Raw genomic sequence first — 26,566 nt, 5'->3', positions numbered from 1 at the left:
CAAGAATTATGTATAATGGAACCTAGGGTAAGAATTTTGATCAACAAATCATTCCTAATAATTTTATCTCATTTTATACCTACTTACAAAAGAAGAACGTCCTTAGTTACCATGTATCCCAGTAGGAAAGGTCTGCCTAGAAACCTGGACATTAAATGAGCCTGCCGTTCCTCTCATGTGTTGTTTGGAGCTATGAGCATCTGATGCACACGCACACAGAAAACCTCCCTTCCTTCTTCTCCATTCTAGGATGGCAGCTTGTGGAGACAAACTCTAAATGTGGAGGCCATCTGCTCAGCAGACCATCTAAATCCCCGCGAACAGCAAATGTTCTTCACTGGGAAGTGTTTCCTTTCTAAAGGACAATGACTTCTTGGTAGAAAAGAGCATTGCTAGTAGCTTCAGAGAATTTTCCCTTTCATGGAAATGCCATGCCTGGGGATTCATGTGTATTTCAATGATTGTATATAACATATATGTGGGTACTCAGAGAAGGCCAGGAGAGAGTGTCAGATCCCCCCTGAAACTAGAGTTATATATAACTAAGAACTGTTGGCCATGAGTGCTGTGATTTTGACTCAAGTTCTCTGGAAGAACAAGTGTTCTTAACCACTGAGCTATCTCTCCAGTCCAATCTTTCTACTGAAAGTCACCTTGCTTCTCTTGTGCAAGCATCATTACTTCTTTGGAGAACAGAAAAAGAGATGACGAAGTATTCTCCTAGAAAGTACATAACCTAAGGGCAAGCAAAGCCAATGTAAACAACTCCACTCAAGGCCAGCCAATGCACAAAAAGATATATGTAACAAGTGTTGCATGAGCAACAAGGAAACACTGGTGAAACAACTTGGCCAGTCAACGCTTAAAGCCTACAGGGGGGCATCTTTCATTTAGTTCTCCTACACATTTCTCCCAGGACATTCACATACAGTATTTGAGAAAAAACATACCCACCCCATCGATTCTCAGCTTGAGCCCTTCTGTCTACTCTCCTCACTCAAATCCTTAAAACTAAGAAGATTTAAGGTTTTATTCCCATCAACACACTTCCCAACCCACAAGTGTACCTGAAGCTGCATTTTATACTTCACCAACTGGTGTTTTTCCAGCGTCAATGGGGATCTCCATCCTAGCACCAGATGACGGCATCAAGCCTTCCCAGACTCCACATATGTTTATTGCAAGAACAAACAGAAGACTGTGCACACTCGGGCCCTTTCCAGTTGGCCTGTCCAACACTTGCTTGCACTTTCATCTTCGCTGTGAAGCAATCCTGTTAAAAAATTTATTTTTCAGGTGCCACCTTGGATAAATCCACCTTTTGATCAGGGAAAGGCATACGTGAAACTGAGAAAGGACGCATTTTCCTCTTCCTGGGAAGGTCTTGAGGATGTCAGTCACTGTAAAAATCTTTTCTTGGGCACGCTATCCACATGTGCAAACTGTTCCTGTAAGGTCTATGCAGAAATCCACTTAAGAACATAGCCTTTCTCCTGATAAGCAGTCTTCCCTGAAAAACACCAATCAGGCCTCCACAGCTGGACTCCAAAGCCACCTTGGTTTTGGTTTGGTTTGGTTGCTATTTTTTTTTCTATGACAGGGCAAAAGGAAGTGATTCATATACCTGAATTCCCTAAGAAATGGAAATTTTCACACAAGAGGGTGTTTTGATTTTCTTTCTTTGGAAGTCACGATGTACATGTGAGTTTTAACAACTCTTTATCCAGTGGAAGTCCTAAGATGGCAGGAGCTTTTATGAATAGCACACTATGCAAATGGCTCCTGTCTTTCTCTCCTCAGACCCATGCACTCCAGCAAAGGTGGGTTTGTAAGTCACAAAGTAGAAGGAACAAATGCATAGTTACTGAAGGAGTTATCACCATGCCAATGTGATTTGTCGAACCCTCCCAGGTTGCCATCCAGGCTAGAAGGGCAAGGACAAGCAGTTGGGCCTGAGCTTCTAGTCTGCTGCATATGATAAAACCCCAAAAGCATTTCTTTTTTTTTTTCCTAGTCCATATACAAGAAAATTTTGTTTGTTTTCTTAATTGGGAGTAAACTAAGCCAATGGGAAGAACTCACTAGCTAACCTTGAACTCCCTCACTGAGCTGAGAACCTGTGACAGAATGAAGCACATTGTCATGAGAACCACAGACAGAATGAGAGACCAGGATAACTCTGCTGCCTCCCTTTCCCTTGCTCAGAGTATGGAGTCAGAGATGTACCTAAACCTCCTGGAAGGCCTGAGCCACGCAAGCAGGGCTTGCAAGTAAAGAACTCGTCTGACCTGCCTCCCTGGCGAGCCGTGATCTATTACTAATATCTTGGGTGTGTTGAACCCAAAAGTCCTGGCCTGGGTTCAGCCTGCTCCAGCAGCTCCATGCTCCCCAAAAGCTCACAAGATTCATGACTGGTTCTACAGAGATAAAGAGCTACAGGATCCAGATGGGACATAGAGTATCTTTTAGAGATGTTTATTCTCTATAGTACTTGCCGAGAGCAACCCAGGTTAGGAACAGCCTCTGATTCCTTAACAAGAGAGAAATCAATTAAATTGCTCTAGAATTTGGACCTGAACTAAAATATTTATTATACTTTTCTCTCAAGTATGTTTAAGATAAAGAAGCCTAAAGCTTGCAGTTTGGGGCTGGAGAGATAGCTTGGTGGTTAGAGACACCTCAGGTAGACCAGAGTTGAGCTTCCAGAAGCCATGTCAGACAATTTGCAAGAACCTGTAACTCCACTAGGAGATTGTAAGCCCTCTTCTGGCCTCTTTGGGCACTGTACTTACATGTACACCAACCTACACAAGACATGCACACATATAAAAATTAAGGGAAAGACTCTTTAAAATGCAGTTCAAGCTGTCAAAAGAAAAGCTGATTTCTCCAGAGTTATTTCAAGAAAAAAAATCCAGGTTGAATTGTGGCTTCTGACTTGCCCTCTCTAGCTCTCAGGTTTCATGTCATAGTAAAAACAAACAAACAAACAACTAAGTAAAAATGACCTGAACTGTGCCAAGGCTCCACATACATAGGTACACAAATCCTAAACTACACAATTGTCCATGTGGATGAGATTCATGAGTTGTTACTCTATAATAATCAATTAGCAATTAATAGTGAACCACTCTCATGGACTTAGCACCTCTTATATATAATGGAAAAATCACACAGAGACTTTTTTAGAACAGAGAATCCCAAAAACCAGTTAAAGGAGAACATGTCAATGAGAGCACCACAAAGGCTTCCAATGACCACAGACACCGGGGCATATCTACTATTGCTAATTAGGACCCATTACACTGTTTTGAGACATCAGCTGTGAAATACTAATGAGTTTTAAGTTGTGTGAGTTTCTACGTTAATTACAAGGACAGATGTGCTTTTCCTAGTACACTGCGCAGACGCTAAGGATATATAAGATATAATTTCCCCTTCTCATCAGAGGCATAAATAATGTCTCTATAGTCTGCCCTAGTCCCATCTATCACCAGGCTGGTTGAAATGTATCTCTGGCTTGCGTAAATCATGCACATGGCTTAGCAGAACATCCTCCTAGAAGGCAGGAAGTGAGCACATGGCAGTGAGCTCTCGAGTTACACGCTGTTTGAGTGTGAGTTTCTTCATCATCCATTTTAATTGATTTGCACAGACAGGAAAGAGGGGGAACACAAAACTCTTACAAACCTTCCCAGGCTCAGCTAATTAGGCCAGGCCTGCATAAAGAACCTCACAGTTTTAGAGAAATCTGAAAGCAGTGAAATAAAAAGGAGACTAGCCTGGGGAGGCCCATGTGTCCATCCCAACACGTGCTCTCAGCCCCTGGGTTTGTGACACAGGCTAAGCTACAGGGAATGCACAAGCAGACCAGCTTCTCCCCTGTGTCACAGAACTCTGACAGTTTGGTCCATAGTGTGACTTTCTTCCTAAAGGAAGTATGTGCAACAAGCCAAAGCTACCCAAAGAGTACATGAGAAGCCGTGCCTGATAGGAGGAGCTCATGCAACAGAACGTTCATGGACACATGCACAGTGACTGATCTCTATCAGAGTCGAAGATACAAGCTGCTTTAAGAAAGCAAGCAAGCAGGAGTGCATGGCTCAGGGGTTAAGAGCACTGACTGCTCTTCCAGAGGTTCTGAGTTCAAATCCCAGCAACCACATGGGGGCTCATAACCACCTGTAATGAGATCTGATGCCCTCTTCTGGTGTGTCTGAAGACAGCTACAGTGTACTCATATAATAAATAAATAAATCTAAAAAAAAAAAAACAAAAAACAAAAACAAAAACATTTCCAACTTTCATTTAGAAGGTTCTTAGAGTGTTTGTAATGAATATGCTGCTGACTAAATGTAGAGGTAAAAATTACAATATGTGAAGTAAGTAATCTAATTTTAGAGACTATTTGAATGCTGCCCTAAGGCATTACAAAATTGTCAAATATCGATTGACAATCAAGCCTCTCCCTTACTATTCTGGCCCATATTTCTCTCCTAGTTCATACTTCCCACAAATGATGACAAAGAAAAGTACCCAGCCCAAGACTAGTTTTCTCTGCATATACATATACATATGCATATACATCTACACACATATCCACCCTGGAGACCAGAGGCCAGCAAATCATGCCATGCTGACAAAATTCCAATGTCTAGCTTTTTAAATAAAGCTTGATCTGAACACAGTCACAATTCTTTTATTTGTGTACACATGACTGCTGTCACCTCCATGCTACAAAAGCACCTCTGAACAAGACCAAGTGCTTCACAGAGCTTGAAAGATTGATCACCTAGTCCTTTAAGAAAAAGTCTGCCAAGCTGTATACTAAGGCACAAGACTGTAGAGGGCAGAGGCCATGTTGTGTAGTCTCACTTCCCCAGTACCAACTGACACCAAGTCAAGAGTAGTCACTGTCTGCTCATGGGCGATTTTGGTTATCTAAGGGTAGCAAGCCTCTTTGTCAGTCTGGAAGATCTTCTGGTACATTTCCATAAGTGTCCCCATTCAAGCTCATGTTCATTTCCAGAAGCTATTTCTCCTCCATTTTACCCTTCTTTTGACAAGTTTCATCTCTAAATCAAGCACACACGAGCTGTATGGCTTAGCATAAGTCCATCAAATTCTCCATTAATTGCATTGGGCAGATGGTTTGAACACCACAAACTTCCTTTCACACTACAAACAACACGTAACACTTAAATATTAACCAACTCACAGCAACTTCAAAGCATCATCATTTCCCATATATCTACGGGGCATGCTCTCTGTGCGACTCTACCAAATAGCACGACACAGCCCCAATTCGAGAGACTCCTTGGACTATTTTAGTGACTCACAGTGAGTATCATGGTAGCAAACAGAGCTTCCAGTTAGTCAAAAGAGAAAAAACCCACCAGATTATGCCATCCTGATTTGGGTACTTACTGTGTGAAAGTTCCTGATGCAGTCTATAGTAATGACTCTTACCTGGGGCTGTACACATTTCAGAGACAAAGGCACTGTTAAAACCAGATAATGAAAAGCAAACAGCAGGACACAGACCTTTGCATGAGTGAAGAAGAAGGGAAAAATATTGACAGAAGTGGAGCTAAAGAAGAAAGAAGGGGAGGTTTATGGAGCAATTTTTTTTTCAGGGAGACTTTTAAATGGGATGACTTTAAAAGACAAAATGCTTTGGGCTAAAGAAGAAAAAGAAGGGGACACAATGAGGAAGTGGTCCAGAGCCTAACGCATCCACAAATCCTTTATAAGGAGCTATTATTACGAATTCACCAAATGTTTACTGAGTGACTTCACTTTTCTTAGAGAATCTGAGCACAAGATAAACTCTCTTCAAGGCTGAAAACTACCTTTGAAGCCCAATTCATGTTGTCGTCTCTCTGCAGTAAGGAAAGTAGCGTGTGGGTGAAGAGTGTGCTAGGATACAAGGCACAACAGGCAGGTAGAGCCCTACTGGCAAATACCAGGGACAGAACCCAAGGAGTTTACGTTCCTTACACGCATGTTGCATTATAAAAGGTAATATGATATATATATATATATATATATATATATATATATATATATACAAACACACACACATATATATACATATATATACACACACACATATATATACATATACATATATATATACATATATATATATATATATATATATACACACACACACATATGTGCTGAAAATTGAATCATTTAATATATTGTAATACAAGTTCTGCTCATATCCCAGGGCATTAGAGGTCAGTCTAGCTCTGATTTTCAAAAACAGTAGCATTACGGATACCAATCGTGGATTCATGTCTTTGTCAAAGTGTACTGCTACTCAGGCTTAAATGTGTGAAGTTCATCATATTGAGAAATGTGGGAGGGACCCAGAGTTCATTAGCCAAGCAGTAAATATGGTTATAGGTTAAAGGTCATTTCTAAATGACCTCAATTTTATTGTCTCCACAATTTGCCAAACACATGTGCATTCTAGGGAAAATACTGCTTGAGTTACATTTTTAAAGTAACAAAAGTTCCTTTACTATCTGAATGCATTTTAATAGGCCAGTTGGAGAGGTGGCAGAAATGACAGCCTTTAGGAACCCCAAATGGCAGACCCGAGGCTTTTTTGCCATGTCCTATCAACTCTCATGGCTAATGTGGGCTAATTCCTATCTATGATCCACTCCCCCTACCTTCCACCAGTACTACTGCTTCTCAGCTGTCACGCTCACTCCCCAGATTCCTCACTAAAATATTTACCCTTCTGAACCATTTTCTCATATTATACCAGAGCCATTTGATATTTTAACTTCTCTTGGCTATTTGGTGTTACTTAGATGTTTGTTAGCCACTAAAATCTCTGACCTTTGACAACATTTACCTTGGAGACCACATGATTCTCTGCATATGTGGGGGTTGGGGTCCTGTATATCAGAGGACAGTGATGACATTTTTGGCCTGTATCTATCAGATGTCAGTAGTACACGTCCCTCTAAAGAAGTGGTTCTCAGCATTCCTAATGCTATGGCCCTTTAATACAGTTTCTCGTGCGGTAGTGTGCCCAACCATAAAATTAGATCATTGCTACTTCACAAGTATAATTTTGCTCCTGCTATGAATTGCAACATACATATCAGATATGCAGGATACGTGAACTGCAACCCCGAGGTGGAGAAGCACCACTCTAAAGCCTAACTATGTCACAGCTAAGTACCCACTCCCTCGCAGTTGTTGGCAAATGTCCTCTCAGAACAGAATCTTCTGCTGGAAACCAGTGGTCTACCCTAAGCTTCATTTACAGTGAGAACAGATGACATATAACAAAGTTTACGACTGGCCTTCACCCATTGCAAGCCTGTGTCTGTGTCAACTCAATTCTTACCCATCTTCCATTTTAAAGAAGTTGAGTGACTTGTCAAAGCCACACTGCTACAAAGCAGGACAGTGGCCTGTGCTCATCGATATCCAGCCCTCAGCTCACAACGCCTGAGCCATCTTGCTTTCCTGGAAATGCACAAAGCTGAGAGCAATGGAGTAAGCCTGCACTCACCAGCCTAAGTCTGTAACCTGGATCACCTGGGAGACCGGCCCAGAGTTAAGGTTATCTTGCTGGTACAACAGGAGCTCTGGCACCTACCCAGAGGTAAAAGGCTATATTTAACAACCAGTGTGGCTTGAGCATAAATGCAGACCATGGACATGAGTCACAAACAACCCACATGAGTATGACCAGCCACCTCATGCCTTCAGAATAAACTGCCCTCAACTGAAGTTCCATTTTGTACAAGCAAGCCCTGTCTTTGTGGAACACCTGCAGGGAGTCAAGGACCGAAAACTGGTCCTGCGAGGTCCTTGCTTTTAAGATATTTGAAACCTCATGCATGGAATGAAGCACCCAGGCACAGACTGACAAGACGACTGACCCAACAAACACTAACTTCAGCTAAAAGTGGAGAAAGTCCAAACTGACTGCATCGTGAGCTAGAACTGTAAGCCATTCTTGCAGAAGTACGTTTTTTTTTTTTTAAAGTAACTAACAAGGCTAGTGCCACTCTATAGACAGACAGTCCTTCAGTCTATTTAATGGGTGACCTGAAATTCATCTATTGTTTTGTTTATTATGAGTTTCCCATTATGACTGAAATCTATGTGAGCTCTTTAATTGGATAATCGCTTCACTTCTACTCCAGCCTGACAGTTTTTAATCTGCTTTTTAAGCCGTCTGCAAAGGCAAACCTTTACCCAGTCCATGCAAACTGCTGCCTGGTTTAAATATGTTCATTATTAATGGATAAAGCTTTCAACAGAGCAACAATCAACCTTACAACTCCTCAAACTTCTTGAGATGAAACGGAGAGAGGAGCCAGCGTCTCGGTGGTTCTGATGAGCCCCAGACCTTAGCACAATGAGGCTAAGTGAACCTCAGTGTTGCTGGGACCCGAGGACTGGCTGGGGCAGCACCATGACAACGACAAGCTCTTGTGCCTCTGGGTGACTCAGCTCTTCTCCCAGCTCCTGCTCTGGCACGCTAGGCAGTGTGTTTCCTCCCACTGATCTGTAGATTCATCTGCAACAGGAACGTGCTGCCTGGGACACAAGAGAAACCTCATCTAAAGAGCATTGAAATCCTCCTGAAAAACAGTGCTTGTTCAATGTGGTTTGTGTTCATTGCTTGTTTTCAATACCTATTTACAATTACTGAAGGCTTTCCATATGAGGTTACTGTTGAGTTTTGATTTTTAAGGTAAATATGGGTTTTTTTTTTGTTTATTATATTAGCAATTTTTTCATTCCGGCCAACTAATGCTTAAAAAAGCAAAATACGGTAGGATTCACCTATGGAATTCATGATATGCTTGCTGTGCGTTCTTCCTGTTTGTAATCAATATCCAAGATCAAATCTTCTACTTGCTCTGTTGGTATCCTGAATCCAACTGTTGTGTTTGCCTCTGCCACCTGAAGCTTTAAAGTCCTTGACACTTCTGTCAACCCTCGAACCCGTATCAAGGCACACACATCCGCACCTCCTTCCAGAGCCAAGATGCACTGGAGCCTATGTGCTTCCTCGCAATCCTGTAACAACTCCAATAAACACAATAACGTTAAGTTCCAGGCAGTCCGGGGGTTTTTACAGTATTCGTTATATGCCTCTAAAATAATTTATAATGGAAATTCTGAGATGTCCTTCCCTGCGGAGGATATTGGTCCTAGGCTGCAACAGAACACGTGTTCATAGGCGTACACAACTGTATGTATGCAATATACACACACACAGAAAAGAGTTCTGTTCGCTTAACTCAAATTTATTCAGAACAGTTTTATGTTATTTATTTTCTTGAGTTTTAGACAAGATCTTTTTTAGCACATTACAGAGGCCTGGAGGGGCTTTCTGCATAAAAGACAAAGCCAAGCACTGTTAATGCAGAGTATAGTAACTCAGTGTTTTGAGAAACATGCCCAAACATATTTGACTATGAAGCCATCGGGCCAAGAAATCTTAGTGTCTGGAGCTGGGGGCAAAATTGGCAGTGGGGTTCTCATTATCAGGAGATTTCACACTACCTCGTGCTGCAAGGTCCAGCCTGCCTCAGTCTAACAAAGATTCATAAGTATGATGCCAGTACTTTTAATATGCAAATATACCATATCATTTGCATGCCTGTAAAATATAAAGCATAAAAGCCCCAGTTTGCAGTTCTTGCTGAGCCTAACTGCAAGGCAAGTGACACTAATAAGTTACTTAATGCTTCTGACCCATATGGACATGCCAGGGAAATAGCATCTTCTTCCTACAGGTTGCTATGAAAACTAAGTCGAAAAAAATATGTATTTTAAATGAGGGATGAAGCATCAGGAACCTTCGGAGTTCAATGCATATCAGCTAAGATTAGCTCCTTCATCTAACATCTCCTTTTTAAACCTCACCAAAAATAACAAAAAAACAAAAACAAACAAACACAAAACTCCATTAAATTCCTCAAATTCTTACTAAATAAGAGAACAACAGACAAATAGTTCGGCACCACACCATTGAAATGTCTAAAGCTCAGAGTTAGGAGAAAAGCCTCTGGGCACATCACAGGGGAGACTAAGAGAATATACAACACAACGCAAAAGAAGATAAAGACCTGCTGGTTATGGTACAAAAATAGCAATTGAGAACTTACCTTCAGCAAGCATGAGAAATTTTATGTCCTTGGGGAGCTATTTAGTGTCCAGAAATATATTTTTTTTAAACTGGAACAAGCTCTAAGAAGTCTCACCAAGATCTCACCTTCAAAACTAGGGTAGAGAGCAGAAGGTGCTTGAGGCTCTCCTCACAGAGTCTAAATCCCCTCCCCACAAAGTGGGAGATGGCAGGTAATTCAGGGAGCTGCGCTGGAAGCCCCCTCATTATGTTTTTATAGCTCCCTTCCCATCATTAAAAAGAAGCACATTTCTAGTGGGCAAACATCCTTCAGTTGAACAAACTTGAAGCAAGACTATTCCTGAGTAAAGTTGCCTTTGTTTTTAAAACTCCTGGGCATACTTAAACTGATGTGTGAAATTCCACGAACTCCAGGCAGGGGGTGTTTCTCAAGAGCTGAAGCTTACAGTAAGACTAAGTAAAACACAGACTTTCTCACTCACAAACCGGCAAAGTCTTTATGCCTAACGAAGTCACTTATAATAAAACGCCAATCGAGAATTTACTAGGACATGAAAGAGGCTTTAAGAGGACATTTAGCACAGCTGCCTAGAGAGACCTTCTCACAGGTCTCCGCCATCTTCATATGCGTGATAACATTGCAAAGATCCCAAAGTCTAAATAGTGGCAGAAAGCTCATCTTACACGTCACAGAAACTAGCAACCATTCCCAACTGCCTCAAAACCCAATGTCTCTATTTGATCAACGCCCCAAATGTCCAACTAAATTCTGTCTGGCTGAAATATGATTGGAAAGCATCCTGGCTTTATTTAAGTAGTAGGATTCATTTTTAAAGACAGGACTGAGAAAAATCCCCATACTGTTTTGGTCTTGGCTAGTAGCTAGTTTGACAAATGACGCTATTCTGCTTTAAATGACTCATAAAAAGTTATCAGAAAGGCCTTATGATCAGTTTTACAACTGATCCATACTCTCTTGTATCACAGGAAAAAGCAAAACCCCGAACCTTCCAGACACGGGGAACAAACTATAGCTCATTCACCAGCGCCATCTAGTGGGCGAAATGAGGTACGTCTAGTGCTGCTCTGCAACGTTTGGATGGTCTGTTTTAAACCCATAATTTTGGAAGAAACTTAGTTCAGTGTTTCCCCCAAATACATTCCTTGATAACAGGATTCTGTCATCAAATGCATTTGAGACTCACTGGGCGAAAATCTGTGAAAAAGACAACTTTATTTCGGACTACCATATCCTCTATATGCCAAGGCGCACTGGGAGTCTCTAAAGGGCATTTCTCGCTTGAATTCGATCAAGCAAACTTTTTACTTATGGATACTTCAAAACTCCTCAAAGAGTACTGGAATTTCTTACAACAATGTTTTGGAAATGCTGATCTAACCTAGCTCCTGACTCAACAATGTACACAGGAAGACTCCAGCAACAAAAGTAGCGCGTCCAGGTTCTCAGGACTGTCTCACCGCCTGCCAAGATCCAGAGCAGGTGAGGTGGGACCAGGACTTCCTCCTCCCACTCTCTAACATTAATACTTTGCTATGAAAGAAACTGTTCGGCTAGAAGAATCTCCTATTACAGGCAGATTGAATACTGATTTCAAAATAACACTTTCCTCACAAGTTCTGATCACTTCTGTGTTTTAACCTGGCTACAGACCACCCTTAATGCTACATGCCAACGTGCGGGTAGTTCACCTCTCTCTATTTCATTGCTATTGCTCTATGTGAAGAAACACCATTGAAGAGTATATGCAAATTACTTTTCATTCTTCCCATACATATTCCACTTAACTGTAAACCTGAAAAACAGTTACAACACTTATAGTAACTTTTGGATTTCAATTTCAAAGAATTTTATGCCCAGATAATAAGGTCCGAGAGAGACAAAACCATCACTTCCCCAGTAGAGCAAATGCTATGTGGAATGAGAAAGCCACAAATACAAAACCAGAAGCTTCCAAGGGTCCTGCTGCAAATACACAGAAAACGGACAGAAAGGAGCAAAGACATAGCTCAGATGGTAAACTATCCCCAGGCTACACACATGACGACCCATGCTCAATCCCCAGGCTACATACACATGACGGCCCATGCTCAATCCCCAGGGCCTACAGGATTGTGCTGGTTTTTTGTTTGTTTGTTTAAAGCATGTAGTGGCACATGCTTGTAACCCCAACAACAGGGGTTCACTGGCCAGCCAGTCTAGCCTATCTGATGAGTGACTTATCTTAAAATACAGAATGTTTGTTCCTGAGGAATGGCACTGAAGTTGAGCTCTAGCTTACACACACACACACACACACACACACACACACACACACACACACAAGAAGTACAAAGTACAAAGCTAAAAATTAAAACAAAAAGCAGGTCCTTGCTTACATGCATCCCAGGACCCACTCAGACTTGACTCTCAGGAGCAGCCCCAAGAGCTCCAGCCTCCCAGGATGGCGAGAGCCCAGCTACTCTCCTGTATAGACACCTACACCTGCGTCCTTCACTGCCACATCCTACACACTGGTGACGTCAAAGTGATTATGTGTTCACAAATTTATACCACAGAGTCCACTAAGATTTAAAAATGGTTTGACAATGACTTAAATATTAAGAACGAACAAAAGAAAGACTTTGGGTTTTTGTTGGTTTTTTTTTGTTGTTGGCTTTTTTGGGGTTTTTTTTTGTTTTGTTTTGTTTTTGGTTTTTTTTTTTTTGGTTGTTTTTTATTTGGGGATTTGTTTTTCATTTCGTCTTTGTTTTTTCTTTTTTTTTTCAGTTGGTTCAGTTTGATGTTTTTGGAAAGGGTGAGGGGATCTTTTTTGAGATAGTGTCTTGATATGTTTCCCAGATTGTCTTTGAACTTGCAGTACTCTTTCTCCCTTCACTTACAAGCGTTAGCATGGCAAATATACACCACCGTATCCAGCCCTTCCTTGGCAGTCTCTTGAACCATTTTGATAGCTGTGCAATACTTCTGCTAGGTTCCTATTTTAAATTTCTCCTGTGAATAATCTTTCTCTTTAAAAGTATTTAACGGGCTAGAGAGATGGCTCAGCAGTTAAAAGCACTCACTGTCCTTCCAGGGGATCTAAGGCCAGGTCCCAGGACTCATATCAGACAACAATCTATAATATAACTACAGGTCCAAGGATTTGACCCCTCTTCCGCCCTCTGCAGGCACTGGACATACTCCCATATAGACAGGACACACACACACACGTGTATAACGTAAAATGGTTTAAGACGATATTTTTAAACTGTTAAAGGAAAAATTATTTACATTTTCACTTATTTAAGACAATGAATCTGGATGTGATAGCACGTTTATAATCCCAACACTAAGGAGGCTGAGACCAGAGGACTGCAGAGTTCATGGCACATGGTTAGTTCCAGATCAACTGGGCCAGAGAACGAGAAAAAACATTTATTTATCCATCCATCCATCCATTCATTTATCTTAATGGAGATGATTCACTTCAATACCTCTAGGCAGGAAGATTTTTCTGTAATGAAACTTAACTCAAAGAAGGTGTTCCATAAGTGAAACTGCAGAATCCACACATTTACATTGACAATATTTTCTTCCCTAGACAGTTATCCCAGTTTACCCAAAGCTTGGTATTTCCTGGTCCTCAGTTAGGAACAGCAAGCTACAGAGGTGACTGCAGGCAATCAGGCCGCTCCTACTTCAGCCCACTTCAAACGCGTCAAACATGTGTTACAACTGAAAGGCTTTGGAAATACTCGCTTGTTTGCACACAAACTCAGACTTCAATGTAAAGAACCTATACGTGAGATACAAATTCTAAAGATTCCCTAAGCTCTAAAACCGTAAATTTTCAACAAGTCTTGTACTTCTGGTCGGTGAAGAAAATCCCTTAATTAGGAACTCAACCTCAAAGCCTGAACAGGAAATTTAATACCTATGTGTGGGATTGGTGTTTTAATCGGATTAACAGGGACCCAAACGCAACGTGGAAGCCAGACAAAGGCCTTGTCAGTTAGGCTGGACGGGTTGGGAGAAGGCCGGCGCCCAGGTTTGAAGTTGGCACAACTCAGAGCTAGCCGTGACTTCTCGGTGTCTGCCCTGGAAGCCTGTCTGCTTTTATCCTGCCGGTGGATTGCAGCGGCACAATGGGATGCGGTGGAGGAGCTCTAAGGGGCATGAACCCACCTGAAATCTTCTTGGCCTCTCTTCTGAAGCCCCCTCTTCGGAAGCCCCCACCCTATACCCAGCCCAAGAGTAAACAACATTCTTTAAGAGCCCTCAAACCACAAACGTTTTTCGTGTTTCCAGAGCATCAGTTTATAGATTCTCTTTTGCTTTTTATGTCTGCGCTCTGACAGCACCCACCAGTGTCCCCTGAGGTTCGGCTCTGAACTAGGGTGCACAGACACTAGGCATAACTAATTCTTTGAGAAGAGGGTAAATCTGACTCAGTTTTCTTTCCTAGCTTGCTCAGGACTGGATTCCCACGTAACAGTTGGTCATCTGACACATTAACATATCCATTCATTCACTCGTTCAGATTGACCGGATTCTCCGTATGTGTCAAGTCAGGTGCTGAGTGGTAATCCTGGCCTCATTTCCTTAGCAGTAGCAGAAAACTAAGACAAGAAAGCTAGCTTATCTAAGTCTCGGGTTTCTCAGGTGTAACATGGAAGGTGATAACAGCACCTGTCTTCCAACATTAAATTAAATAACATACAAAATGATGTTTTGCTACATGTTAAATATTCCAAAGATGTACTTTAATCACCCATGGGATTTTAAAAATAATAATTTAGTGCCACTGAAATGGCTTCATGGGTAATGGCACTTGCCACCAAGACTGGGGACCCGAACTTTATTCCTGGTCATGCTGTGCATGCATGCACACATACACACAGATGAAATTGTTTTCATTTAAAAGAAAGTATTTTAGATGATTATGGTTTTAAATTGCTTCAGCAACCATTACAAGGAAACTACAAAGTATCACTTGCTATTCAATGGTACAGAACATAATTTCCATCTCTAGAACTGATTTTCAATGAAGCCTGTAAACGCCACCCCCTAGTGGGGGATTGGTGAAACTGACTTCATCTTGAAAACATCACCCCCTAGTGGGGGATAGGTGAAACTGACTTCATCGTGAAAACTCCACCCCCTAGTGGGGGATAGGTGAAACTGACTTCATCTTGAAAACTCCACCCCCTAGTGGGGGATAGGTGGAACTGACTTCATCTTGAAAACTCCACCCCCTAGTGGGGGTTGGGTGAAACTGACTTCATCTTGGTGATCAGAAGGAATTCAAACCCCACGTACTGAACCAGTTCCTTAAGATCCTCACCTGCCTTCATCTTCTCATCTGCCTCTACCGTGCTGCCACATGGAGAGTGGCTTGGAGGGCATGCTTGTCCTCTGCAGCTCACGCTACAGTAGCTGGTGCCAGCCTCTGGCACCAATCGTTGATGGCTCTAGCATTCCCACGTGCTTAGAGGCTTGAGATGCATGGCTGCTTCCTCTTCACACGAGCTTCCTGTCTACACCCAACTCCCGCCACCCTCTCCACTGGAGTGGAACTTACTGAGGATGCAGAAGCTCATCTCCCTAAGCTGCCCTAGAATATGTATGTACATGTCTGTATGTGTATATGTATGAATGTAGTATGTATGTATGTGTGTGTATGTATGTATTCACAAGGATTCATATGTTCTAGGCATTTCTGGATCTCAGAAAATATGTTTGTTTCCTCCCTCACATGAAACAGTGAAGAGTACAGGGAATCTATTCTCAGGCAGCCCCCCCACCACTCCAAACACTCCCCTCCTTTGATCTACCTCTGTCTGCAGTAGGATACACTCTCCTGCCGTTATGCATTCTCTATTCTAGGGTTTAGACTGGACACCTGGTCTGTGGACGGGCATCAAGGGTACCGCCTTAAGCTTGTTAAGACAGATACAGTAGCTGGAGAGCTAAAGGCAGTTTCCAGTAGGTCAATACTTAACAGGTTTATCCCAGTTTCCAAATTCCCATCAATGATTTTGTTTCCCTTGATTGGAGACTTCCTGTTAAGGTTCCCATCGCAATTTACAATCAAGTAGGTAAAGCTCTCTCTATGAAATGACTGCTTGTGCTCTCAGATCAGTAAGTCTGACATTATTTTTATACAAGACAATAATCTCTTCTGATCAAGTCACACACAGAAGACTAACAGCAAACAGGGCAGTCGACATACTCTGGATGAAACAGAGGTCATAGGGCTACATACCCAAGCCTGCTAAACCTTACCCTAGGAAAGATACTGGTCTACCCTCGGGACTTTAGGATTCCCTCAGTGCAATTCATAACCCTGCTGCCTCAGACGAAACCAAGGTTTTGGAAGCTTCCCTGGAAAGGGCCAGATAACAAACATTGTAGTTTTAAGGGCCAAATGTCTTTAGTTACAAAAACTCCAATCTGCTATTGTAGCTCAAAAGCAGCCAAGGGCAGTAAAGAAACAAATGGGTATGCTAAACCTTCAATGGACTCCACCTACCAAAATAAATACCATCTTGACTCGGCCCGTAGACCATAGCTGGCCAATTCTGGTCTACAGACACCACTTTATTATCATATCATATCATAATCACATGATGTGAAGACGTAGACACAGAGAAAATCATCTGAAGTGTCCAAAACTCCACTTGAACAATTTTGATTTAGTTTCTCTCTACCCACAATATTTACCAGAGTGGATTAGATATGAAAACCAACTCTTACTCATTTACCAGGTGGCTGCTTAGGGACTTAACACTGATTTACTCTGTAGATCCTTGTCATCTCAACTGTAACCTTCCTCACACGGTAAGGTTTAAATCTTGGAAGATGATGTGCATTGCAATTCTACAGGACAATTCACCTCACCTCAAAACAACATGTCTCATTTATAACACATAAAATTGGGTTTTCCATTCCTCTTTTGTGGCTAAAGAGTGGATTATTATATAGGAAAATATAGATACAATTAAGAATATTCTTAAAACAAGAATTATATCTGAGTGGATTAGAACTAGTAAATACTGGGAGTAGAGGGGAACAGGGATTATGACAAGTTTTAATAGGTTTTAGGTATGAACTAGGATATTACCTTAATATTTAGTTATAGTATATATTTGTGGCCCTGAACTTTGGGTTTATGGAAAGTGGTATCAAGAAGCCAAAAAACTGTCATGTGGTTCTGATGGGAACAGGTATAAAATCAACCCAAGATGGACTCCAGCTAGATTCATAAAAGGTAAATTCAAGAGCTATGACTTTTCAGATTATACCATGTGTGTGGAGATACAGAAAAGCTATGTGAGGCTGTGCTCAGAGGAGACCCAAGGCATGCACTTCTCAAGGCATGTAAGGGTTCTCAAGATCCCATCCCAGCTCATCCTCAAGGCCAGCAATTTTCTCTTTCTCTTTTGGCTTTTTTTTTTTTTTTTGGAGGCACAGAAAGAGCCAGGAAAAAATTAAAATATCAAGAATACAGGGCTAGGAATGGCTAACAGGGTAAAGACCTTGCTGCCCATGGAAGAGCCAGGTGCACAGACATCTGTAGGGCCTGAGTCAGACGCACTCCAGGGTTTGTCTGCTAGCTAGTCTGTCTTGCTAGCTGAAATAGCAAACTCCAAATTCAGTGAGACACACTAAATAAAGCCAAAGGAGAAAGAAAAACAGGGCTGAGAGCTGCTTAACTGGGGCGATGAGGTGGCTCCTCAGTATAGTGCTTGCCACACAAGCACAAGGCCCTGAGCTCACATCTCAATCAGCCATGGCCATAGCGGCACTTGGGAGGGAGAGACTGGTAGTTCTCTAGAACTTGCTAGCCAGCCAGTCAAACAGGCTCAGTAATCCATGCCACAAAGAATAACAAAACAATTTAGGAAGACACCCCAACATTGACCTCTGGTTTCTGCATACATGAACACACACACAAATATACACGCAGGCACATACACAGCATGAGCCAGCATACACACACACACACACACACACACACACACACACGATTTTAAATAAAAGGCCATCATCTGAGACCTCTACCATAGAGGCATATAACCCTGAATTCCTAAAACTATTCAAAGATATCACTGTTTAACAGATGATAATAATAATAACAGATGCTGCTAATCCTGGCTCTGTGTGAGAAGGAAAGTTTCCCGCCAGCTGAGGCCACTTCCTCTGATGACCACCAGGAACATTCAAGCAGCTGTCACTTTAAAGGACTCCCTCAGAGTGTTTAATCATTTTTAGAGTGTTAACATGTAAAGGGTGAGGCTGGTCAGTCTTGAAGAGTTGTCTTCTAAGGAAGGGGTCCTCTCCTACCCCATTGGCTAATGAATAGTGCGTGAATACGTCACACTGAAAGCCATTCCAAGGACAGCATTCCAGAGTCAGTTATCACGGCAAACAGCAGGACCTCCCATCTGCTGTACCCGAGCCGTTTAAGGCCAAAACAGACTGCAAAACTAAGTGGCCAAATTTGCAAAGTAGTTGGTTAAAAAACAAATGTTCAGGTTCAATGAGAGCACAAAATCAGTTTTGAAGGTATTTATTCTGATTTTTCCAAAGCCTGATCAAATAGGCTTCCTCTTATCAGTGGCCAGGTTCTCTAGGCAGATCATCCGACAGGACGTGATGAGATCTGAAGGAGGCCCCCCAAAGAAGCAGAAGCTTTGCAACAGCAAATTGCCCTTCGAAACCAGGCACCTTTATCACTAAGTTTTCTAATTCCACGGAATTCGATAACTGCTAAATACTGGATTCGAGTCTCTGACTTTCTGTAGTGGAAGAGGAACAGCTCACATGAGGTTCACATGAGGTTTCAGGGTCACATGAGGGATGAAAGCCCCCCCCCCCCACAAGATACTAAAATCTACCAAGGTAAAGCCAAGGTGGCAACATCTGGCTGAAAGCAAGCACTATGGCCCACACTGAGCTGCAGTCACATGGCTCTGCCAGCTCATGAAGGACATAAATATCTGTGCATTTCTCTATAATTCATCTCCATCTCTTTAAAGGACTGCGAGGAAGAGCACGGGTGGAGACAGGAACTCAAAGGTCTCTGCACTGTCTTCTCATATTCTATTCCTTCCGATAGGGAGCCTACAGTACAACTCAGACTGGAACACAGGAACACTGTGAAGGATAACGAGACAGTTCAGTCATTTCCAGGTTGTGCTTACCTACCTGGTCTCTGCCAGAGTGTACAAGGGAACAGTGGCCATCTTCTCCATGTCCCACCAAGGTCATTCTGGCATGAATAGTCCAGCATCCTAGAAAAACCCTCACCCTCAAGCAACTCGATGGCAGCTCACTGTGGTAATGCTCATTGCCAAGCTGACAGCACCTAGAGTTATCCAGGAGATGGGTCTCCGGCCATGCTGTGGGTAGTGTCTTAACTGTGTAAACTGCCTAGAGAAGACACGTGGTAATTGTGAGAGGAACCATTCCCTGTCTGTGGACTGCAGATGCAATGTGGCCAGCTCCTGACACTGAATTTCCAACATGATGATGGGGAACCAAGTCAAGTCCTTCTCCCTTGTGTTGCTTTGGTCAGGATGTTGTGTCACAGCCAACAGGAAAGGAAACTAAGACAGAGAGTCAACAGAAAAGTAGCAACATTCAAATATCCTCAGGGCACACACTCAGAAATGTGATTGTTCTGCACAAGTGCTTGAGGAGGCCACTGACCAGATCCATCCCTTCTGCTTCCCAGAAATGTGAAAATAAACATACGTAGCCTCACGGTCCACATCTGTGAAAGCAAAACTATGTGACCTTCATTGGTAAGCTGTGTAAGTGCTAACTGGATGCTGTGCATGGGCCCAAACTAAATGTTCTACTAACTATGTAATATGCCGTATATATACATGCACTTATACATATATATGTATATATAGAGATATAAACAAATACATTTTCTTACCATTATATCGCTATGACATTGTAATCCTATCATTCAGTTTTAGCATATTATTTGCAAACTTCATGATCAAACTGTTTTCCCTTAAAACACAACTTACACTCCATTGAAAATCTTGCTATAGTCAAAGCTACAAAAATGATATCACAAAATAAATAAATAAATAAATAAATAAACAAACCCTCTAGGTAAGACTACAGGCAAGCCTCTAGGTAAGTAAGTGCCTCTAGGCAAGCCACTGGAAATTACTAATTGGGGCACATGCAAACACAAGGTGAACAACCCAAGAGTTTATCAGCTGAACATAAAAAGCGTACTTCCTCCACCTCCCGCCCCATCGGCAGCTGCATTCTCTCTCCTGCTCTGCTCATTCGGAAGAGTCCTCTGCCAGCTGCAGCACCGATCCTGCCACATCCAAATGGGCCAAGGAGAAAATGTCACGCCCTTTATTCAGTTACTATTCAGATGCAGCTGCATTGAAGCTGTAGACTTTCTAAACAACACAATGGAAGTAACAATGGAAAGCTGCAAGAACATGTGTGAACTGGCTCAATTCAAGAACCTAACCGTGAGCCAGCAAAGCTGTTCACAGAGCCAACGCTAAGCTTCGTGAACAACCCTTGCCTCCAGAAAACCAGTTCCCGAGGACAGCACACGCTAAGTGCATCCTCATGCCTAAGAATAGCACACCACCTCCCAACCCCAAACCAGTACCAGCTGAACGTCCACCATACCCAGCCAACTGGATCCTTCTGCAGACCCTAATTGCTGCCTGCTGGACCCATGTTGGCAAGCTTGTACCTCCTCAATCATTTCTCCACCTGAGAAGGATGGCAGCAGACATAACAGCTATTGGCAGCAGCTTCAAGATGAGAAGGATATTCAAGAGCATCCCTTTCACGGAGGAGTCTTTTTCCATATTCATGAATTATGAAATACATTCTATTTCTCTCTTGGCTCTTATCCCCATTCTTTCGTCTGGGATAACGAAGTATATTATTTTTCGCAGCAAAGTAGAACTCCCACAGAAAGCTGAATTGGCAGGTCTCCTGCTAGCTTACATTGCCTCTGTAAAAATTAGAAAAGAAACTCCCCTTGTTCTACAGCTTACTTCCATTTTTCTAGAGCACCCCTGCCATAGACAGGGTTTGTTAGAATAAAGGAATGTGTTGGCATCTTCTGACACACTGTCCTCCGAATACATACGTGCAAATCTCCAGTTGCCACAATATTAACGGTATCCCTTAGAGCTGTACAGTGCCCATCAGCTCCCACAGAGGCTCTGTGTCATGCCCCATCACAACCAGCTTCACAGCACTTTAAATAAACTATACACAGGTATTATTTAACTAGGGATATACTCCGAGAAATGCAACGCTAGATCATCTTATTGCTGGGTGAACACCAGTGAGTGTGCTTAAGCAACTCTAGGTGGTAAACCGCGCTGTGCAGCTCAGTTCTAGGACATAGTCAATTGGCTCTAGGCCTCAAATCAGCACAGCATCTTACAGGCAAAACAATGGGATGGCAAGTACCTAGGCATCTAAACATTTGACAGCTGGGACATCGCTGGTTAACAAAAGTATTTCCACTGTTATACGTTTACTCAACTGCTATCATTTGTGTGGTCTCTCATTGGCCATTATATAATTATGTGGCACGTGGCTCTTGGGAGGGATCTGCACATCTCTTCTGACAAGCCAGATTCAAATACTGTATGTGTGTGTATAGCTATAGCTCTGTTACTGTATTGTATGCTATTTTTCATTATTCTCTTACTTTTGAGATTATAATATATTATTTCTTCCTTCCCTTTCTTACCCCCAAGCCCTCCCATATACCCCTTTTCTGCACTCTTCCAAATATACATATACATATATTTGTGTATGTGTGTGTAAATATATAATACACATAAACACACACACATACATATATATACATATATATATAATACACACACATACATATATACATATATATAATACACACATACACATATATATACACACACATATATATATGTGTAAACACACACACCATGCTTAGTCTGTATAAAGGTACTTGTAAGACCCTATTGCTAAAGACACCATGCATTTCAGACAGGAATGAGAGGCTCCTGAGCTAGAAGCTACCTGAAAGCCTTCTTCTGAGGACTAGCTATCATAGTACCTGAAAGAAAACAACCAAGAGTCCTACCCAGCTATGAACCACAATAACAACCAGATTCAAATGATAACCCTTAGATTGAAATAGTGGCACACACACCTTGGCAGTAACCAACAGCTCTGTAATTGAACCTAAACCCTGCCTCAACAATAGGGCAATTATGCCTAGTACTAGAAACATAGCCAACTGTCCAGGGCTAGTGAAGTCATGAGTGTTGGGGGAAGAACCTACAAACCCCACTTTATTAAACCAGCATAACCCCTAACTACATTCTAAATATTTCCCCTTACACCCACCCATAAGTGCACTCCTCACACCTCATCAAGAAAACTCCACTTTGCAACAGAGAGAGACCATTACAGGAAACCACAACCAAGCAAAATGCAGAGTTGTGGTACACAGTCCCAGCTTATGCAAATGTGTAAGAATAGAACAGATTCTATGCCTAAAGCTCAGGGACCGATGTGGAAGAGGACAAAGAAAGCGCCTGGAGCACAGGGTTTGCTGTGAGACTGCATCTCCTGAGAATGTCAGAAGCTGCACCCACAAGGTCTTACAAACATGACTGCCCATGCAGAAGCTAAACAAGGATGACAACAGACATACTGTACACACGCTAAAGTGGATGGGGCCAAGGGAAAGGGGGTGAGCCCAGCAGACCTCAACACTAGAGAAAGAACTGCAGGCAACTCAGGAAGGCTAAAACTGAGAAAAAAGAAAAGAGCACACCCCAGTTGGTAATTGTGTTGACTTGAATAGGAATGGCCCCCATAGACTCATGTGTTTAAAATAATGGCCATAGGATGTGGCACTATTAGGAGATGTGACCTCCTTGGAATCAGTGTGGCCTTGTTGGAAGAAGTGTATCACTGTGGAGATAGGCTTTGAGAGCTCTCAAATGCTCAAGCCACACCCAGAGGCACAGTCTCTTTATGCTGCCTGTGGATCAAGATGTAGAAATTCGGGTCCTCCAGCTCCATGTCTGTCTGCACACTGACATTTTCCCACCATAAAGATAACAAACTAAACCTTTGAAACCAGAAGCCAGCTCCAATTAAATGCTTTCTTTTATAAGAATTGCCTTGGTCACAGTGTCTATTCACAGCAATAAAACCCAAACTAAGACAGTTATCTAATAACTAATAGAGATCCCTGAAAACAAAGCATGTTATTTTTAAATATACTTTTAAAAAAAGGATCATTTCCTATGTCAGGTTAAATTATTCCCTGATACTATAAGAACTACACTTGATAAATCAAGAAAAGAAGGGACATACTAATGATATTTGTATTTGTGACATACTAATGATATGGCGAAAGCAAGAGAAAGGGGGAATTCGTAGTTCTAAGAAACCAACTTATTTCCAGTATAAAAATGTTCATCTTATCTTTGTATAACCAAGCACTTTTCTAATGGTTGTGAAAACTGGCCATTTTGAAGTCCAGTTGCAGTGGCATAGGAATAGTTTAACTACACAGTTACTTCTTCCCTAAACACATTGGTCTGCCATCAACTTCACCTTTGCCATCCTTAGAGTCTGGCTTTTAAACTAGATCACGCAGAGTTCACAAAGTCCAAGATAAGGAGTTTTCCAGATCCAGGACCCCCGTTTCTTAAACAATCTGCAGGCCAGACCAGGAGAGCCACAATATGAAGAAAGGAGATGATTCAAAAACAAAAATGTGTTAAACAAGCAGACATCCTATGACCTGCTGTCATGGAGCACTAACACAGACATAGTTATGTCCCCACCCCCACTCTACCCCCCACCCAATACCTCATCAATCTGAGTAACAGCGAATTTACTACACTGGGGAAACCTGGAACCCCACCTAGCAGAGACTGATGAGGGAAGGGTAGGCTACACAAGGCATCACCTCCATTCATGCTTTATTCTTACAATCCCATCTCATGAAAGATGAAGCATTTTTGGAGAGGTTAACCAATGTGCTCAAGGTCATACACTGTGAACAGGAAATCTTGCTCCAGAGCCCGCCACTTCTAACCCCCATGCTGCCTGATACAGAGCTTTATATTACTGTGTCTCTTACAGATCTTGCTCCAGGCTGGATTTAGATTGCAAATATACAAATCAGCCTGGGCTGATTTGTATATTTCCAGAAAACTCCCAGGAGACTACTTCTCTGCTGCATGTTGGACTTTGGGTAGCAAGGAACAATGCTTTTGTCCCCTGAGAATTTCTGAAAGTCTATGGAGACATTTTTTTGACACAACGTGTAAAGGGAGGGGTGATGCTGTCCTGGCCTCTCTAGGCACAGTCAAGGGTATTGCTGAACATTCCTACAAGGCACGGGGCAGTACCCACTCACAGGAGAGAAGCAGCCATCCCAGAAGGCTACAGTGCTGCAGACAAGAAGATGAGTTCACTTAAAACGTTTTCGAAAATCAAAGGTGACTCTGTATTTCAAAGTTTCTTCCCCAAAGCCTGACAGAAGCATGGATATCATATAACCAATGAGTAGAGCATCGTGGAATTTAATTTCCTCACAAACATACTTTCAATATATGAAGACAATCAAATCAGCAGATTACAAACAAGGGCTTCAGAAACCACCTAGCATTTCTGCCTCGGACTTTGTTTTCTGGCACTGGAGGTCATTTGAAAAAGCAAAAGATAAGATTTTTAGACACATTTTTTTTTTAATTTCCTGTTTGAGCAGCTCAGAGTTTACCGAACTCTGATTCTGCAGTGCTAGGTGCCAGCACCCAGCATCCTGCTAGGACATCGCCACATCTGCACCCTTAGCCACGCAGTCCCCAAACCCAACATGGGAACTATTCATCTGGATCTTTTAAGATCAAAAGGTAATTCCGTTTTAATATTTTGTGCTAAGATTCAAAGTCTTTAAATGTTCTATTGTTTGAGTAAAGCACGGTGTAAGGAAAAAATATATATAATTTGAGTAAACCAGGGTCTGGTTAAAACCTCCTATCACTTAATAGGACAGAGGAATATAAGAACAAATGCCACCTGAGCTGGCACATAAAGTGGTCTGTCTTGCTACCTGTTACTGAACTTCTTAATAACAGAGATACACAGCCCAAAGGCCCCATCTAGTCCAAAGCCCCCTCCTAGGCAAGGTCTGTCACCGCAGTGTCCCATTCTAGACATGCACAGCCTCCATAAGCTACGGAAGTGAGCACGTGAGCTCCCATCCTAACAGACTGTGCTTTCTGGTCTCTCACCCTCTCGCCCACCTCCTTCCGTTTCCATCACTGTGTTGCCTCTACCCCTTTAGTACCTTCCCTTCCCTAAAAATGGTTCGTCTGCCCTCCTCCTTGTCTTCAATCATAGCTTGGGATCCTATTTCAAGGAAACCTCTCCTATTCCTGTCTGTCCCCACAACCATCACCTTACTACAACCCCATGAAATCCCAGAAACTTTCAAAATCAACTCCTAATTGATGGGCACAGGATTAGGGGGGTTGGCATGCAAACCAGCTGTGGAGGAAATCTGGGTTGACAGACCTAGATCTGGAAAGCCAGGTTAAACACCTCCTCTCCCACCCAAGCATGTCTTACATGCACACAAGAGAACAGGGCCTTGTAACAACCCTGACAGAGACTCCCTGTAAGACACTAAAGGAGTAGCCCACCTCCCTGTGAGTCAGGTTCTTCATTAGTGACAAGGTGATATTAATAGGTTCATTCTCACTGGGGCTACAGGAAAGGCTAAATCTATGAGTTACTACATATAAACAGTTTAAAATAGTACCAGGAATACACTGAATAATTGAAAAAGCTCTAGCTACATTAATGACAATGACAATAATCTTCTCCACACAGAGGATGAAGGGAACTGCAGAGGAAACTCGTCAGCATAGTCATGGAGACAAGAGATTCACTCTTCCAGAAAGCCTGTGTCTGAAATTACTAGGAAACAGGGGGGTGGGGAGGCAGATGAGCTTGGAAAGCCCTGTATTCCCGTCTAGAACGTTTGTAAATCATTCTCCAGGCTGCTAAGAACAGATTAATATTCCACTCAAATAACTCTGATAGCAATATGAGAATTAATGACAAAATGTACAAAACTGGAAAGACCAGGCCAAACAAAAGTAGGAACAATAACAATGAAATCATAGACAGATTAAAGTGTGTAGAAGATGAAGACAGTTTCTCCCTCTGTCAGGATCCATTAATTGCCCATAGCTCTTCATCTAAGGAGAGGGTCTGAAGGCTATCCAATCCCGAGGAGTCTTTCCCAAACACATATACATATGGACAATATTAAGTGGACTCAGGTGGCTGTATTTACACATATATACACAAGTATGTACATATGTATTTCA

The 26,566-nt window shown here is 42.2% G+C and overlaps 1 protein-coding gene across 35 annotated transcripts in view; it reads right to left on the bottom strand.

Moving 5' to 3' along the window:
* Erc2 (ELKS/RAB6-interacting/CAST family member 2) overlaps positions 1–26,566 on the bottom strand; it is an 856,263-nt gene that overhangs the window by 659,069 nt on the left and 170,628 nt on the right. The window contains exon 1 of one of the 35 annotated variants that reach the window (XM_006518949.4): positions 1,068–5,987. The exons of the other annotated variants lie outside the window; for them this stretch is intronic. Coding sequence (XP_006519012.1) covers positions 1,068–1,079 — 12 coding nt within the window. The 5' untranslated portion in view covers positions 1,080–5,987. Of the gene's footprint in view, positions 1–1,067; positions 5,988–26,566 lie in introns of those variants that run through there. 35 annotated transcript variants of the gene reach the window in all.

This window comes from Mus musculus, chromosome 14 (assembly GCF_000001635.26).
Source record: "Mus musculus strain C57BL/6J chromosome 14, GRCm38.p6 C57BL/6J".
In the NCBI taxonomy this organism is placed as follows: Eukaryota; Metazoa; Chordata; class Mammalia; order Rodentia; family Muridae; genus Mus; species Mus musculus.
The sequence above is the reverse complement of the archived record's forward strand: the minus strand, read 5'-3'. Positions and strand labels throughout refer to the sequence as shown.